Raw genomic sequence first — 18,081 nt, forward strand, 5'->3', positions numbered from 1 at the left:
CCTGTGCATTATCTGGACAGACAGGGGTGAGCCCGGGGCTCGCACCAGGCTAAAGCCTCATCTAGCAAGGCCCAGAGAGAGAGAGAGAGAGAGAGAGAGAGAGAGAGAGAGAGAATGGCCTGGTTCGGACAACACACTAAACCATACTGCTTAACCACAAAATGGTTAACGTTAATGCATTCCATTAACCATTTTGTGGTTAAGCAGCCTGGTTTAGCGTGTTGTCTGAACCAGGCCAGAGAGGGAGACCTTAAATTTCAAACAGAAATAGAATGTCAGCCCAAATCCTTGTCCCTCCAGAGCTTCAGTTCTTCTCAAGTTTTCACCCTGGTTCATTCCCAGTTCTTTCCCTTTCCACCACTACTACTTCTGTTCCTCAGGCTGCTCTCCAGCAAGTGGGGTCCCATTATCACCCCCATTTCAGCCATTTCAGTTTGCATTACCGAGAACTGCACAGATGAAACACAGAGAGGTGTCCACAGAGTTCCACAGAAGCTCAATCCACATGCAGGGAGATAACTGGAGCCTGAGATAAAGATAGCTTATCAGGCCAGGAGGCCTCTAAAAAGGATTGAGGATTTAATTCCAATGCTTAAATAGCTAATGCAGGGCTATTTGGAGGGGTGAAATTTACGGCTATTTCAAGAGACTACACAGGCTTGGCAAAGGCTTTGACTCCACAGCTGGGTAGAACGGGGATGCAAGAGTTTGAACCAAGATGAAGTTTGATGATCCCACCCCACCCACACAACTTTTTGAAACTTTCCCAATAAAACTTTATTTGAATGGGTAGTTTAAAAGAAGAATGGATGGCTTTAAAAGGGGGTTGGATAAATTCCTGAAAGAGAAGGCTATCCATGGCTACTAGCCCTGATGGTTGTGTGCTATCTCCAGTATTCGAGGCAGTCAGCCTGTGTCCACCAGTTGCTGGGGAACATGGGTGGGAGGGTGCTGTTGCACCATGTCCTACTTTGTTGGTCCCTGGCTGATGGCTGGTTGGCCACTGTGTGAACAGATCGCTGGACTAGTTGGACCCTTGGTCTGATCCAACAGGGCTTCTTACAACAACAACAATGCGGAAACCTAAATCTTAAGTGTAATTGGTAATCAGTTCAAGGAAGTAAGGTTAGGTGTATATTTTGCTAGTGTAATATTATTATTTCTTCTCCTGCTTTTCTGAAAACCATACATCTAGCAGTGTCCATGACTGTCAACGATATACCAAAAAAGTAAGAGAAGAATAATTGCAAGTTTATAATTTTCACCCTGAAAGACTGCCTTCTCCCATACAAGCAGGGCATTAAGTTTTTTGGGGGGAGGGCCTCCTTTCGGCATGGCCACCATTACAGGCATGATTGGTTGGGATGTGTGAGAGAGGGCCTGTTCAGACAACACACTAAGCCTTGGTTAGGCCGCTAACTCTTTCCCAGAAAATGCTTAGTGAGCATGTTATGTAGCCACCATAGTTAGGAATGGTTCACATGCCACGCTAAGCCATAATGGCTAAGGTTTATCCCAGGATCATCCCGGGGTCATCCCTGCCTGAGCGCTGGATGCCCTGTGTGGCACTTAGATGAACAGGTTTGACCCCGGGACAATCCTGGGATAAACCCTAGGTCTAGCTACAGCCAATGTTTAGTGCCAAATGTTTAACCACCATGGCTTAGAGAGACATCTGAACTGGGTGATAGTCTTTTCAGTGGCTGTTCCCAGCCTGTGGAACTCCCTGCCAAGGGAAGCCAGGTTATTTCCCGCTCTCTGTTGACCTTCTGCTGGCTGGTAAAGACATCATTATTGAAGCAGGCTTTAGGAATGGAATCTGGTCTGTTGGGTTGAGTATAGTTTTTATTGTTGTCTGCCACTTTGAGCACCATTTCATTGGTAGAAAGGTGAGAGATAAATCAAATAAATAAATAAGTCTGGTTATCCACCACCACCCCTTCTGAGTTAGTTTCAGTTCTAATCCAGAAGCACAAGCTCTGTTGTGCTGTACTGGTGGATATGTTCACATGCCTGTTACAGTTGCTGTGTTTGGGGCAATAGAAGGCGAAATGCCCTAGCTCAGAGGTAGAGCAGCCATTTTGGTGCAGAAGGTCTGTGGTTCGATCCCCGGCATCTCCAGGTAGGGTTAGAAAAATTCCTGCCATTCTGACTTTGTATCCATTCTGACTTTGTATAGTACCTAATAATGCCTATGAGCTGCCAGCCACGCTGAACCCGAGTTCTCATGTTACTTTATTTGATATAGTCAGTGATTTTCACCATGTTGTTTTTGCATGCTGAACATGATATTAGAACACACCTTCACATCTGGAGGATGTGAACTTCTGTTATCACAGAGCTGGGGGAACCTGTAGCCTTCCAGATGTTCTTGGACTCCAGCTGCCATCATCCCCGACCATTGGACATGTTGGCTGGCTCTGATGGGAATTGGAATCCGATAAAATCTGGAGATCAGTTGGTTTCCTCCTCTTGATTTAGCAGAACAAAGGGATCTCTATTTCTGTGATAGTAATTATTTCTAAAAGTGTGCCAACGCTTATCTCTTAGTATGTAAAAATTTACGGCAAATCTGTGTCCTAATTTTGTCCTTGGGTTTTGGTGATGTATTTTGTTATGTTTATTCTAGGCTGTGAGTAGGGTGGGGGAGATTTTGGCTATTTGCGGAGGAACAATTTTCATATTAGTATTGTTTTTATTTGTAGTATTGTGCTGATGATGGTTTATATCAATGTTGCTGTTTCTCCCCCTTCTTCTTCTTCCTGTTACCGTATTTCTTCGATTCTAAAACACACCTTTCCCCCCCCCATATAAACGTCTCTAAAAATGGGGTGCATCCTAGAATCGCGGGTGCGTTTATTATGTCTTAGAATCAAAGCTTTTTTCTGTTGGTGGTACTGAAATTAGTGTGTGTGTTACAATCGATGGCGTCTTAGAATCAAAGAAATACTGTATATTCCTCATGGATTTCTGTGTTATATTAATCATGGATTTCTGTATTGTGTGGAAGTCTCTATGAAGCTGCTTTTTGTGGTAGGAAGGGACACATACATTTTAATAATTTTCCTCCTTTGTGGTGACATGTAAAGGGATATGTAAAGAATAAATCTTTTAAGACTAGGAGTTAATTTTAGCCTGGTGAATATCAGCTCTTGCCATTTTGGGTGCAATTGCACAAATAGTATTTACCATACAGAACTGGTAGAGTCACATCACTTGGTAGAGACTCTACCATATCTTGATACAGCCCGAATAGCTTTTTCTATTTGGGAATTAGATTTGGAACTGAGAAGGCTTGATTCTTCACCACCACCTCCTGCTTTCTAGATTTTATTAATTTATTGTTAAGAATTGTAAGGAAATTGGTTATATTTTAGAACCCATGATCTAAAAGAAAATCCTCCAACACTAAAAATGGCTGCTTCATAAGTCACTTTGCCAAGTCTTTGTGGGGAAATGTATTCATTGATAATAGCATTTGCATTGTGTTTTTGAGTGTTCAAAATGTTTCACATAGGTATGTGAAAACATTCTATATGTCATACCTTATACTGCTTCTAATACTAGAGGTCACATATAGTGGCCACAATGACAACTAGCCTTTGACAGCCTTATTCTTCATGAACCAAGTTGGTGGCCATCATAGAATAGTAGAGTTGGAAGGGGCCTATAAGGCCACCAAGTCCAACACCCTGCTCAATGCAGGAATCCATCTTGCAGGAATCCATCACTCCATCTTGTGGTTGCAAATTCCATAGTTTGACTATGTGCTATATGAAGAAGTCCTTGTCGTGTCTAACCCTACTGCCCCTGTTTTGGAAGAAGGTGTTTCAGGTAATCAATCAGAATCAGATTCAGAACTAGAAGATGCAGCACCAGACACCAGCCAGCCTGTACCTGTGGGGGAGGAAGCTCTCACGGGTGATTCCCCAGCTGGGAGTCAGCCCTCTCCAGAGCTTATCTCCTCAAGGCCAAATCCTACACACTCAGTGGGAAGTGAGTTTTCTTCCGCGGGCAAGCGTCCTGAAAAACTAGCTGATGCTAGGGTCCGCCGGAAGCTGAAATGCACGGGGCAGAAGGAAGGCGTAAGAAAGTCAGTGAGATTACTCCAGAAACTGCCACCACACCAGGCACTCTGAAGTTATGGGCATTTTGAGAAGTACCTTCTTCTTCTTGAACGGACAGTTGTCTTGCTTAGTTTGCATAGTTTTGCCTATGGAGACATTTCCAAGAAGTTAAACTCTATTCAGGTAGAAAAGAAGTTTATTGCTTAATAAAAGCTTTGTAGATTACTTAGCAAGCCTCGTCATTTACCTCCCATCGAAAGTACAAGCATTCTGAGAAACACAATGGTCCTTCTTTCTGTTTGTTTAGAAACTCCTACATTTGGGCTTCATGAGATGACCCTGGGTTCTAGTATTATGGGACAGGGAAGACAGCATTTTCCTATCCTCTTTCTTCACACCATGCATAATTTTGCACTCCTCTACCCTGCCTTCAGATGCCCCCTTAAATGGAGGGCAGTCCTTCTATAAAATGAGACAGATAACCAACCACCCTTCCTTCCTCCGAGTGCCACTATGAATTAATCAGAGAAGGCTACGATTGGGTAGGATTGGGAGATTAAAGCCACTCATTCATCGGAAGATCAAAGTTTATTTAGGTCTCTACCTGGAAGATTCCATTCAGCGTTCCCCACCCCAGGGAATCTCAATCCACAAGAGCCCATGCTATGGTGACTCTATGCACCTTTGACGTCCTCTGTGATGCTCCGCCTCCGCACCCAACCCTGGCTTAGCCAACAGCTGCTTCCCTTCCCCAGAATACCCCCAAAGTGAGCCTTTCCAACCAAAGGGTGGGCCAAATCCTGATTACAGTGTATCCTTGCAACACGGAGGCAATCCATCATCTGTCTCCAGCATTGCGAGGCGATAAAAGAATCAACAAAGGTTTCCTTCCAGTTATTGGGATTCCCACTAAGGGGTTGGCTTCCCTTCCTTTCCCTTCACCCACATTATCTAATTTCCTTGCATTGTCACAGGCGAGAGGGCTATCTCAACCACAGTGCACCCCCACCCCCCAAGTCTCTTGCGGCATGCCCAGCCCAGGAGATGACCAAAGGGAGCCGTTGTCTCCTTGCTATCTCCCCCGATGGCTTGAGCACAGCGGGCAGCAAAAGGATCATTTATCAAGCTGCCACATGCTTCAGCTCTGTCCTGTCCGATCCCTTCTGGCATGTTTGATAAATCCAGAACAGGACATCTACAGGCTTTTCCTTGCCAAGTTCTTCTACACCCTCTTGGGTCAATCAAAACCAGTCCACCATGTTGGAAAGAAAACATGTATTAATTAATTAATTAATTAATTAAAGCATCATTATTATTATTATTATTATTATTATTATTATTATTATTATTATTATTTTTATTTGTATCCCGCCTTTTGCCCAATGCTGGGCCTCAAGGCGGCCTTACAAAGTTTAAAATATACATGGGGGGGGGGAACAAAACCATAAACATTTAAAATACACAACAAAATTATAAGACATTAACATAGACGGGGGGCCAGACTATTCTCCAAAGGCCTGCTGGAACAAGAAAGTTTTAGCCTGCTTCCGAAAGCCCATCAAGGAGGGAGCCAGCCTAGCTTCCCCGGGAAGAGAGTTCCAGAGCACCGGAGCAGCCACCGAGAAGGCCCTTTCCCATGTTCCCACCAAGCGTGCCTGTGAAGAAGGTGGAACTGAAAGAAGGGCTCCTCCAGAAGATCTCAAAGCACAGGCAGGCTCATAAGGGAGAATATGTTCTTTCAAATAACCTGGACCCGAACCATGTAGGACACTTTTCTTCCACCCTATATCACAGGGATCTCAGGGTGGCATACAGATAAAATCATACATATAAAATAGAATACCTATACAATTCTAAAACAAATTAAACCATTAATATCTTCAAACCAATATGAAATTTTAAAACAGTAAAAGCCGATTAAAACAAGACAGTGTGCAGGCTGGTGTATTTAGCCGTCAAAGGCTTGGTTAAAAAGCCATGTCTTAACCTGGTGCCAAAATAAAGCCAGTGCCGGTGCCAGTCGGGCCTCCAGGGGGAGGGCATTCCACAGCCGGGGTGCCACCACAGAGGAAGTCCTCTCCTATGTCCCACCATAGCGTATATCTCGTGTTGGTGGGGCACGGAGAAGGGCTCTTCTGACAGATCTCAGGTCTCGGGCAGGCAGATATAGGGAGAGGTGCTCCCTCAAGTATTGAGGTCCCAATCCATTTAGGGCATACACGTATCTCTGTGGATGCAGGAATGAAAGGGAAAGGAAGGCATAGTGAGGGTTTTACAGCATGGTCACACTGGAGCATGTCATAATCAGCCACATTCAACAGACAGGGCCCATAAGCTCAGCCATTGAACATTTGCTTTGTGTACCAAGTTAGATTTGAATCTATGGAGGAACGCTTTTGAACTATGGGTTGTTGGAAATATTGCTCAACTGCATCCTTGTTTGCTATTTTAATATCATCCTGTTTCTCAGTTTTGATCTTCAGGAGGGAAGCAGATATATAACTATATTATTTGAAATTCTATTATTATTATTATTATTATTATTATTATTATTATTATTATTATTATTATTTACAATATTTCCATACTGCTCTATATCTAAAATAGATTCTGGAGTGGTTAAGATAGGAATATAACAGTAAAAGGATAAAAGATTAAAACAGCGTATTAAAATCATTCAGTTTTAAACAGAATTCCAATAAATGTGGTGGGTGGTCAGTTAAGGAATTCTTCCTGGGAAAGAGCTGTTTTCAGGAGGCACCAGAAACAGCAGAGCGTTGGTGCCTGCCTGACCTCCAGGGGCAGGGAGTTCCAAAGAGAGAAGGGGCCACCACACTAAAGGCTCTTCTCCTGGTAGACTCCAATTGGGCCATAAGTCTATGTGGAACCCCTGAGCATACTTTCTGAAGATCTCAGTGACCAGGCAGGTTGGTAAGGGAGAAGACGCTCTCTCAGGTATCCTGGTCCCAAGTTATTTCAGGCTTCCTTTTAAGTTCTCTATAAACATTTTGAATTGTTTGGGCCACGAAATTACATTGCCCTACTAGAAATGCACTACTGTTAAGGAAAGTATAGACTTAATATTCTCATGTCTACCCCCACTTTCGAAATTACTGTTATTAGTATTCTCTGTATATGGTTGCAGGAGCTCTATAACTTTCAGTTTCTAAAACATCAAATCCTCTGAAGGTAGGAATTGTACGTTTACTATCATCTAATATCAACCTAACAGGTCTAAAGAACTCATCCATTTTAAGCTATTTAGTACGAGGGGAAGAAGATGGATTAGAATTATTTCGAAAACACTTTCTGGGACCCATTTCAATTAACATTCAGATAACAATTAAAATGCAAGTATATATCCTGTAATCAAATGCTAGTCCCCCAGAAATTAAGTTTAATTTTATTTATTTATTTTAGAAAAACAAACCAACAGTCTAAAGCTTTACCAAATGCTTTAGCCTAAAATTGATTATTTCTTCCGGAGCCTGCTCATCGCAAATGAAATAATAAACTCTCAGGAACAAAAGAAACAGAAGTACGAAGGAATATTGCTCTCGCATAGACAAGGCAAACCAGGGTGGGATCTACACTACTGCTTTAAAACGGTTTATAACAGTAGAGACAACTTTTGGGGCCCAGGGCACACTCCGTATACAATTTTTAAACCGTTTTGAAAGTGTCATATCCTGCTGGGTGTAGATCTGACCCAGATCAGTCTTGAATTCCTGATACCACAGGCCTGTCTAACACTTGTATTGGAAGTTAAAAGATTCGTGGTAGCAAGGCTGGTGAAGACCTGAGACCCCAAAGACCCACCCTACCCCCGTCTGTCAGAGGAGGCAATGCTGCTTAGGGTAGACCATCAGGGCCGGTGCCAGACTATTTTTTCGCCCTAGGCAAGGTGAGCTATTTCACACACACACACACACACACACAAATGCCAACTTCGATTTTTAAAAACATATGTTTCCTGGAAAAAAATAAGAAGCACAAAACTTGAAACTGCTAAATTTATTTTAAAGTGCAAGAAATACGTCATGTCAATTACAGCAAACAAATTGGAAAGGAACGTCTATGGGTCTAAAATGCATTATTTACTAGGAATATCACCTCCAAATCACCCCCCCCCAACTCACACACGCGCGCACGCACACTCTCAGCATCACTCACTCCAAACAAACACACGCATGAACACATGCATTCACTCAAAGACACCATGCACCCCATTCACCCATATGTTCTCTCTCTCTCTCTCTCTCTCTCTCTTCTGGGTGCGTTCCGGAAGTCTGAACATGGAGCCACCCCACCCCACCCCACCCCAGCATTCCTGGCTTCAGTTCCGCTGGGCAGGCGCGGGGCGCCATCTCGCCCACCCAGGCCTAGCTGAATCCTCGGGCCCGGCCGGCTCACAGCCAACGCGCGTGAGTGCTGCACTGCGCCCGGCACCCCTCTTAGCTTGGCACTCTAGGCGGCCGCCTGAGTGGCCTCTATGGTAGCACCGGCCCTGTAGACCATTGACTATTGCACCACCTTTCTTATCGAAAGGAATTGATGTTTAATGTAAGGGAGCATTAAAAACAAAAAAAAGAACAAATAAACAAAAAACACCAGATTCCTCCTACCTGTAGCCTGCAGTGCTATCGTTCATCCTGTCCACCTCCTGTCCACTGTTGCATTTATTTATTTATTTATTTATTTATTGGAGTATTTTTATCCCGCACCTCAGCCAAAAGGCTCTCGGAGCAGCTTACAATGTATCGATAAAGAAGACAGTCCCTACCCTCAGGCTTACATTCTAAAAAAAAAAAAAAGACATGACACACAAGGAAAAGTGGATGGGGAGGGAAGAGGGAGAAAATAAAAAGAAATTAAGGAGACTGTTTAGGCTGGTGGGAAGACCCTGCTCTGTCCTCTCATCTCTCAATGGAGGGGCAAACCAACAGCTCCTTCTTCCCCACAAGGTGAAGATGTTAGCCCTGCGGGGGGCGGGGGCGGTCCAACTGAAGCAGGTTCCGATGGTATGCAGCGAGAGCCATCTTACGTCCATAAGCAGAGGGAATTGGCATTCATCTCCAGATGGCACAATTTCCAGCGTGCTTTCTCCCCCTCCCTGCTTTGCATTGACTTGCTTCTCCTTTGTTTTTCAGACAATGCCCGTCCTTATATTGTGCCGTTATTCATAGTATGACAGTATCTATTATCATCACCATTATAGGACCCTGAGCAAGACCAGGGCATCTGTATTCCTACAGGCTGCCTGGCTTTCATGGCTAAAGTGCTGCGAGAGAGCAGATGAACTCCTCTCCAATACGGCGGCTGTTTCCACTGTTACTTCTTGTGGTGGAACGTTTTTGCATGCGTTGAGATCTTACCTCCCATCTAAGGAGAGGAAAAAAGACTGGGGTCCATCCCGTTGTTCAGACCATATGTTATTACTCTTTGGGACAGATGTCCCCAAACAGTTGTCCTCCAGAGGACCACTCCCATGATGGCTGGTGCATGCTGGGAGTTGTATTCCAACACATCTGGAAGGCACCAGATGGGGAAGAATGTAAGAAGAGCCCTGCTGGATCAGACCAAGGCTCCATCTAGTCCAGCATTCTGTTCACACAGTGGCCAACCAGCTGTTGAGTAGGGACTAACAAAGCAGACATGGTGCAATAGCACCCCCCCACCCATGTTCCCCAGCAACTGGTGCACACAGGCTTACTGCTTCTGCAAAAGGTAGAACAAAACCTGGCCTAGCAAAATCTCCTTTGCACTCAAAATCATCTCCAATAATCTCTCAGGTCAACTTCATCATAAGAACATAAGTGCCCTGCTGGATCAGACCAAGGGTCCATCTAGTCCAGCACTCTGGTCATCCAGTAGTCAACCAGCTGTTGACCAAGGACCAACAAAGCAGGACATGATGCAACAGCACCCTCCCACCCATGTTCCCCTGCAACTGGTGTGAAGGCTGTTTTAGGATCATTTCAGTTTCTACTCAAGTCACTGGATGGGGGAAAATTGAGTCTTGTCTATGCGTGTGCACGGACCCCCCACTCCGCCCCGCGGGTCAATCCGAAAATTTCGGGTCGGCCCGCTCTTCTCCGTGCCGCTCCGCCCATGCTCCGCTCCTCTTCGCCGCGGAGCTCCGGCTCCGAATCGGAGCTCCGCAGTGGAGGGGAGTGGCGCCAGGTAAAGGCCGGGAGAGGAGGGCGGGAGGTTTACCGGGCCCTGCCGCCATCGCCGCCCGTGCGGCGATGGTGGCAGAGCCCGGTAAGGGACCAAGGGGGAGGGGGGCCCTTACCTGCCTCCGTCCGCGGTCCGTCGGCATCGGACGGAGGCAGGTAAGGGAGAGGAGGGGGGGTTACCGGGCCCTGCCGCTGTCGCTGCATGGGCGACAGCGGCAGGGCCCGGTAAACCCCACTTACCTTTCTGGCGGAGCTCCGGATCGAGGCGAAGGATCCGCCTTCACCTCGATCCTCTTCACCACGCTCCGCCGGCCCCCCAATCCTCTTCGCCTCCACCTTAAGGGCAGGCGAAGCCCCCCGCTCCGCTTCTAATTTGCCGGTCCAATTAGAAGCGGAGCACATCCTTACTTTCTACCATGATCCTTAGGATTGTATGCCTCTTTGAATTTTGCTGTGTTGTTCTTGGCTCAGACATTGTATCCAAAAATGCTTCTGTTAGGGGGAACAGCATTTAAAAATGTACATGTTAGAGAAAGTTGCACAGAAGATGCATACGCTAGTGGAAACTGTTGTGCGAAAATGCATGTGAATTTGTGCATGTGTTTGAATTGCAGACATGGAAGCAGGGTGAGATGCAGTTATCACTGAACACATTCAAAATGGGAACAGACCAGAAAGATACTGATTCACCTCCATTTCCTAGTCTGTACACTGATCTCCACACAACACATGATGGGGCAGCCATGCATATTCATGTATCTGCTCCATGGGCACACCAAACACTTGAGGATTTACACAATAGTTTACTCATATATTAAAACAACCAATTTACAAATATAGGTAAATATAGGAATCAATGGAGCTGAGTGATACAAAGGCATTAAAAGAAAATGAAAATCGCAAAACACAAGTCCTTTACCCTAGCGGCATCTAGGCTTTTCAATGCTGCTTCTTCCTCATGCTCTCATCCTTTCTTGGGCCACAGCTAGACCTAAGGTTTATCGTGGGATCATCCAGGGTTCGCCCTTGCCTGAGCACTGGATCCCCTGTGTGTCACCTAGATGAACAGGTTTGACCCCTGGATGATCCAGGGATAAACCTTAGGTCTAGCTATGGCCTTGGTCTCTCTGGCTGGCTCTCTCCTTTTATCCCCTCTTTTCCCCAAAACAGAAAGTACTGTTTTAATCTTGAAGAAATGAAACTTGACTCAGGAATTTAAACTTAATTGGAGAAATGAAACTTAACCAGGGAAATGAATCTTAGCTGGAGCAATGTAACTACCTCTTCAGGGATAACCCCTCCCAACAAAATACCCTCAGCCCTTTAAGGCCTGACTTTAATGCATCTCAGCAGGCCTCAAACCTTCTCACATATATAGGCACCAATTTAAAGAGTGTAACTTGTATTAAAATAGAAATGCAACCCTTCTCACCTGAGTGGGGAATATAGTGACCTATGTACCTTGCTCAGACTGCTGTCCAGGTGCTGACTGTGCATGGGTCACTTCAACGCCCCTGCTCTGTGCATCTTCTGAGCTTCTTCAACTTAGAATCATAGAATAGTAGAGTTAGAAAGGGCCTATAAGGCCATTGAGTCCAACCCCCCACTCAGTGCAGGAATCCACCCTAAAGCATCCCTGACAGATGGTTGTCCAGCTGCCTCTTGAAGGCCTCTAGTGTGGGAGAGCCCACCACCTCCCTAGGTAACTGGTTCCATTGTCGTACTGCTCTAACAGTCAGGAATTTTCTTCCTGATGTCCAGCTGGAATCTGGCTTCCTATAACTTGAGCCCATTATTCCGTGTCCTACGCTCTGGGATGATCGAGAAGAGATCCTGGCCCTCCTCTGTGTGATGACCTTTCAAGCATTAGAAAGCAGCCTGGGACTGGACAGTCCATCAAATGTAGGACACCTTCAATTAAGGGAGTGTCCTCTGCCAGCTCTCCAATATAGAGGACTGCCCTCTGTAAAGTTGAACACCTTGCCACGCTAGGCAGGGCTCAGAGGCGTTGAGATTCCTGCAGCTGCCTAATGCCCAGTGCTTCTCTTGACACCAATGGGTGTGGCCACTGCAGCATCTGTAAAGGTTATTCTTCTCCCTGCTTCCTAATAATCCTTCTCCTCTCCATGTTATCCCCACAACAACCCTGTGAGGTAGGTTACACTGAGAGTCAGTGACTGGCCCAAGGTCATCCAGTGAGCATCATGGCTGAGTGGAGACTAAAAGTACCAGAGAAATCCAGAACAGAATGAAATCAGTTCGGATTTCTATAAATCCAACCCGCAGATTCTGCCATGGACTGTTCCTACACACACACACACACACACACACACACACACACACACTGAGATTCCACAGTCTCATGGACCATTTTCTTTTTACTTTCAAGAATTTTATGCAAATTTAGTTGTAGAAAAATACGTAAAATTTTAAATTATGTTAAAAAAAAATTAAATAAACAACAGCCAGAAATGCACATTTCCCCCATAGGCTAAAGGATGAAAGTTGCATTATGGGGGGATTTGCATGAATTCAGCAAATTTTTTGGGGGGGGAATCTGATTCCATAAATGAGCAGATGATGGAATAAAAGATAGCTGATAATCCACAAAACACAGACGGAATGAATTTTACACAATCCATTCATCTTTAGCGGAGGCTAGAACCTGCATCTCCTGAGTCCCAAGTCCAACACCCTAACCACTGCACCACAACAGCTGTCTCATTTTTACTGTGCCTTTTGTTTTCTCTTGTCAGATGAGGAATGTCCAACCACGGAACACCCATATAAGAAGCCCTACATGGAAACGTCTCCTCCAGAAGAAGACTCATTCTATCGCTCCGGCTATTCCCAGCAGCCGGGGCTGAACGCCAGTGCCTACAGGACTGAATCGGCTCAGCGTCAAGCCTGTATGTACGCCAGCTCCGCACCGGCCACGGAGCCGGTGCCCAGTTTGGAAGACATCAGTTGCAACACGTGGCCTGCCGTGCCCTCTTACAGCAGTTGCACAGTGACTACGATGCAGCCCATGGACCGCCTCCCCTACCAACATTTCTCCACCCATTTCACCTCCGGCCCCCTGATGCCCCGGCTCGCCACCGTCGCCAGTCACACCTCGCCGCAAATTGGGGACACGCACGCCATGTTCCAGCACCAGGCCTCCGTCCCCCACCAGGCCATCGTCCGGCAGTGTGGGCCTCAAGCCAGTCTCCAGTCGGCTTCCAGCAGCTTACAACCTGCAGAGTTTCTTTACTCCCATGGGGTACCCCGGACCCTCTCTCCCCACCAGTACCATTCCATGCACGGGGTGGGCATGGTACCAGAATGGAGCGAGAACAGCTAACAAGGCAATCGGGGAGAATTACTGGGCCGGGATGGGGAGGGCGGTGTTGAATTTTTACCGCAAAATAAGAGTGTTTTGCAAGACTCGTTTAACTGAATGTTCATATGTAGGCACTCAAGAAATGCCCTGTCCTATGGGCAGACCATGGTATTGTATTCCTTCTGTTTTTGTTCTTCAAGGCCTTCAACAGACTGATCCACACCTTTGCCCCTCTGCCCCCACCCCCCTATGGTCCTCCACAGCCAAACACAGCCACACCAAGTTTTCATTGCTGCCGCACCAACTCATGCCCTTTTCGTTTGGTTTTGGTTTTCAGGTGGAACACAGGAGTTTTGCTGCCTTTCTTGACACAAGGGAAGTGCTCAAACAAAGCAACTAGAATATAATTTTTTGAGCTTTCTCTTCTTTTCTTTCTCCCCTTCCCTTCCCTTCTTTTTGGTGTTGATATTGACATTGTTATATAATAAATGATAATATATATCTATATCTATATCTATCTATATCTATATTCTTTTGAGTCTCTCAAAAAGAAGCTGTCTCCCCCCCCCTTTTTTTTTTTTTTACAGAGACTCGAAAAGGCTAGGATTGAGTTTTGATGAGTGTGTTAGCTTTCTTTTCTTTTTTTAGGGCCTGGGAGGATAGTCTTCCAATTCTACCGGCAAGTCAGTTTGGTACTTACCTCCAACAGGCGCTTCTACTTCGAAATGTTTCTGGCCTGGGCTTTCCTTCATTTTGCGTCCTGCCCAATGATGTGTCAAATGCTGGCAAGAACCAGAACAAATGAGTTCTCAGCAAGTGAGCCGTTTCATTTCTCCCCCCTCTCCTTTTCTCTTTCACAAAAGATGCTCGTGTCAATGAGCCTACTCATATTTCAGGATTAAGCCATAAAGAGTCTTGTGGTTGCTTAACAGACTAAGGGTGCAATCCTATGCATGTTTAGACAGAAAAAAGCCTCCAACTTCCAGTTAGCCCTAGTTAGGTATGTTTTCCCCCTCCCATTTTTCTGCCTAAGCATCCTAGGAGTGCACCTTAACAGGTTGATTGAAGCATAAGTATTTCGTGGACTAGAGGAGGGGTTGGCAACATGGTGCCCACAATATGCCCCTAGACACCTTTCTTGGTGCCCACCAAGGTGCCCCTCCCCTTCCACTTTAAACAAAAGAAGCACATATTTCTTTGGGCAGCGTGGTCGCTGTGAAATAGGTTTCTGTTGGTGCTAAGAACTGCAGGTCGAGTCCTTTAGTGTGCTGGGGCTCAGACCCCATTTTTGCCTTCTCCCCAGTCATGTGGACAGGTTACTCGGCCATTGCCATGACTTCCATAGCAGCCATTTTGTGGAGGTGTCCAGAAGAGTTTCTCCAGTTGCCAAATATGCCCTTGCTCCCAAAAGGTTGCCTGCCTGAGACTAGAGACTCGGCTTCATCTGATTGTTTCAGCTGAGCTAGAGGAGAACTTAACACATGTCTGCTGTTCCCCCAATGGTAGACACAGATCTGGTGCTCCCCTCTCCTCCAATTATTATTATTATTATTATTTATTTATATAGCACCATCAATGTACATGGTGCTGTACAGAGTAAAACAGTAAATAGCAAGACCCTGCCGCATAGGCTTACAATCTAATAAAATCATAGTAAAACAATAAGGAGGGGAAGAGAATGCAAACAGGTACAGGGAAGGGTAAGCAGGCATAGGGTAGGGAAAACTAGAACTTATACATGCCCCAACTATGCTATCTTCACACCATACAATTGGCCAACATAACACTATGGTACCATTAGGCCATCAGTAAGTTCTATTAAATTTTACACATGATTGGAGGGTGGCGGTGGATAGAATCTCTGCTGCCGTTCTGAGTGGCATCTGCACATTCAAAATGTTTAATCCGGCCATTAGAAGACATAAGAACATAAGGAGAGCCACACTGGATCAGACCGAGGGGCCATCTAGTCCAGCACTCTGTTCACACAGTGCCCAACCAGTTGTTGACCAGGGACCAACAAAGCAGGACATTGTGCAACAGCACCCTCCCACCCATGTTCCCCAGGAACTGGTGCACACAGGCTTACTGCCTCGGATACTGGAGGTAGCACTGACCAGCACTGACATCTACTTCTAATTCTGGGGTGCAGAAACTGAAGCCCAGGGTCCAAATTTGCCCATCCTGAGATGCCAGCCTGGCCTTCTGGGGTTCCCCAGATAGCTGTGTCCCTTGGGCCTTGCCCCCTTTCCCTAACCACCAATTGGTTGGTAGTTTTTCAGTTTTTGTGAAGGTTCCACCCCACCCACCCCAATTCTAAAAGGTTGAAGTTCTCCTTCTAAGATGTAGTTGCTAGCAATAAAAGCTTTAGGGTGCAATCCTATGCATGTTTAGGCAGAAAAAAAGTCATACAATTCCCAGCATGGCGGCCCATGCTGGCTGAGGGATACTGGGAACAGTAGGACTTCTTTTCTGTCTAACCATGCATAGGGAAGCACCATTAAGGTACAATAGTTTTGGTTTTGGTTTTGTTTAGCTCCACCTACTTTGCCTTTGGCCCCGCCCACCACTGGACTATGGCCCTTGGGAGTTTCTCTTATATGGAATTCAACCCTTGGCCTGGAAGACGTTTTGCACCTCGGTCTGAGCGTGTGACAATGTTGCTTCATTTCTGCTTGGCAAACTTGGCAACCAGCATAGGACATTCGAAGAGCAGTTTCAGATATGATATTCATGTGGGAGGTACAATTGCACCCACCTCCCCCTAGTTTCCCTTTAGCTCCCTCTTGCCTGAAATAGGACTTTGGCACCTTTCCCCTTGCCCAGGAGATGTGTAAAGTGTCTCTGCTCCGGGAACTTGCTCATCTCTGGGGAGTTGAGAGGGATGCTGTTCTATTTTGGTTGAGATAAGAGACACAGTGGAACACAAAGCATAACTCCATTGCCTTCCCTGTTTCACCTTAGTCAAGGTCACTTCTGACTCTTGGAAGAAAGGGCACACCCACCAGGTCAATTGAATGTGTAGGTGTTGTGACAGTTTCCGTGATGGTTTGTCACTTCCACTGGCTTCTCATGAAAGAGGTCCATGCTGGTCCATCACACAACATGATAACCCACACTCAAAGGTTGAGCGTGGTTGAATGTGGGTTGCTACTGAACTGTGGGTTGTTGAGCTGTCTGAACCCAGCTGTGCTAAGAAATCATGGTTTGTTAACCACAAACAATCCATTGTTCACCACCCAGCAACAATCCATGGGTTCTCTTCATGGGTTGTTCATGCTTAACAAACCATGGTTTGTAAGCATGTCTGGATTCGGACAACACAACAACCCACTATTCAAGAACAGCCCATGGTTCAATGACAATCCATACTTAACCCATACTCAGCATTTGAGTGTGGCTTCGTATGTTGGGTGAACCCAACTCCAAACTGTTTTGTTTGAATTCATACATAACTGAGGCCCAGAGCTGGGGTGGCCATTACCTTCCCCCAAAATGATAAATTTGCATAAAACAGGCATACACTAATTTATAGATTTAGATGCAAATTCAGAAATTATGACCATCATTTAAATAGAAATACAATCCATCATACCATAGTGGGGAAGAGTGAAAAATAGTGGTTAAATCTACATTTGGGGTGGGCAGAAGGTAGATCTTTAGATGTTTTGGACTCGTGGAAGCCTCTGCCAATATGGCCAATGGTCTAGAATGCTGGGAGTAGAAGTCCACAACGTGGTGATAAAATTTTCGCCAGCCTGTGGTCTACATATGACCCCTCTATCACCCATTAATTTTCCTGATCCCCATGAACACATCCATTTCAATTTTTTGCCAGTGGTGGCTTCTTCCACATGCTGAACTGCTCATCTGGAATGACCCTTCGTACGCAGAATTCTTCTGTCACCCACTGAAATGTGGATCTGTAATAGAACATTGACAGAAGCCTTATCTAGAGGTGAGTCACCCCCGGATAAATGGCCCACTGTGTAAGAGCAGTTACTGTAGGGGAACAATTTAAATTACTGTGTTTAGAAATGTACCAGATATTTGCCAGGATTGATTTTCAGGATAAATTAGGGATGGACATGTTTTTCAGTTACAGTTTCTCATTTTTCTAATCTTATGTTTGGTTCATCCAAAATGTTGAGAATTTTTCTAGTCTTCAGTTTGGTTCATTCTGAACGTTGAGATGTTTTGTTTCATGTTCTCATAAAAATCCATACACGCCAGTGTTCATTTCTCCTAAGACATGTATTTTTGCATGGAACTTTGCCTAATGCACACTTCCTCCCAAACAATTCCCCTAATATAATGCATTCTTGAGTGTTGTTTTTACTAATATACACATTTTTGGGGTTAAAATGTTTATATTAGTAAACTTCCCCCACTTTGTATGCATTTTATGATTGGAGAACTCCCTTATAACATTTGGAAAAGTGTAAGTTTCGAAAAGTGCAAAATTAGGTAAGTCTGCATTAAAATGTGAACCAAACAAATTTCTTCCCTATTC

The 18,081-nt window shown here is 45.3% G+C and overlaps 1 protein-coding gene across 1 annotated transcript in view; it reads left to right on the plus strand.

Annotated features, from left to right (window-relative positions):
* TBX5 (T-box transcription factor 5) overlaps window positions 1–13,589 on the plus strand; it is a 61,273-nt gene extending 47,684 nt beyond the window's left edge. The window contains exon 8 of the mRNA XM_063143787.1: window positions 13,003–13,589. Coding sequence (XP_062999857.1) covers window positions 13,003–13,589 — 587 coding nt within the window. The remainder of the gene's footprint in view (window positions 1–13,002) is intronic.
* The last annotated feature ends 4,492 nt before the right edge of the window (window positions 13,590–18,081 follow it).

This window comes from Elgaria multicarinata, chromosome 18 (genome assembly GCF_023053635.1).
Source record: "Elgaria multicarinata webbii isolate HBS135686 ecotype San Diego chromosome 18, rElgMul1.1.pri, whole genome shotgun sequence".
Lineage (NCBI taxonomy): Eukaryota > Metazoa > Chordata > Lepidosauria > Squamata > Anguidae > Elgaria > Elgaria multicarinata.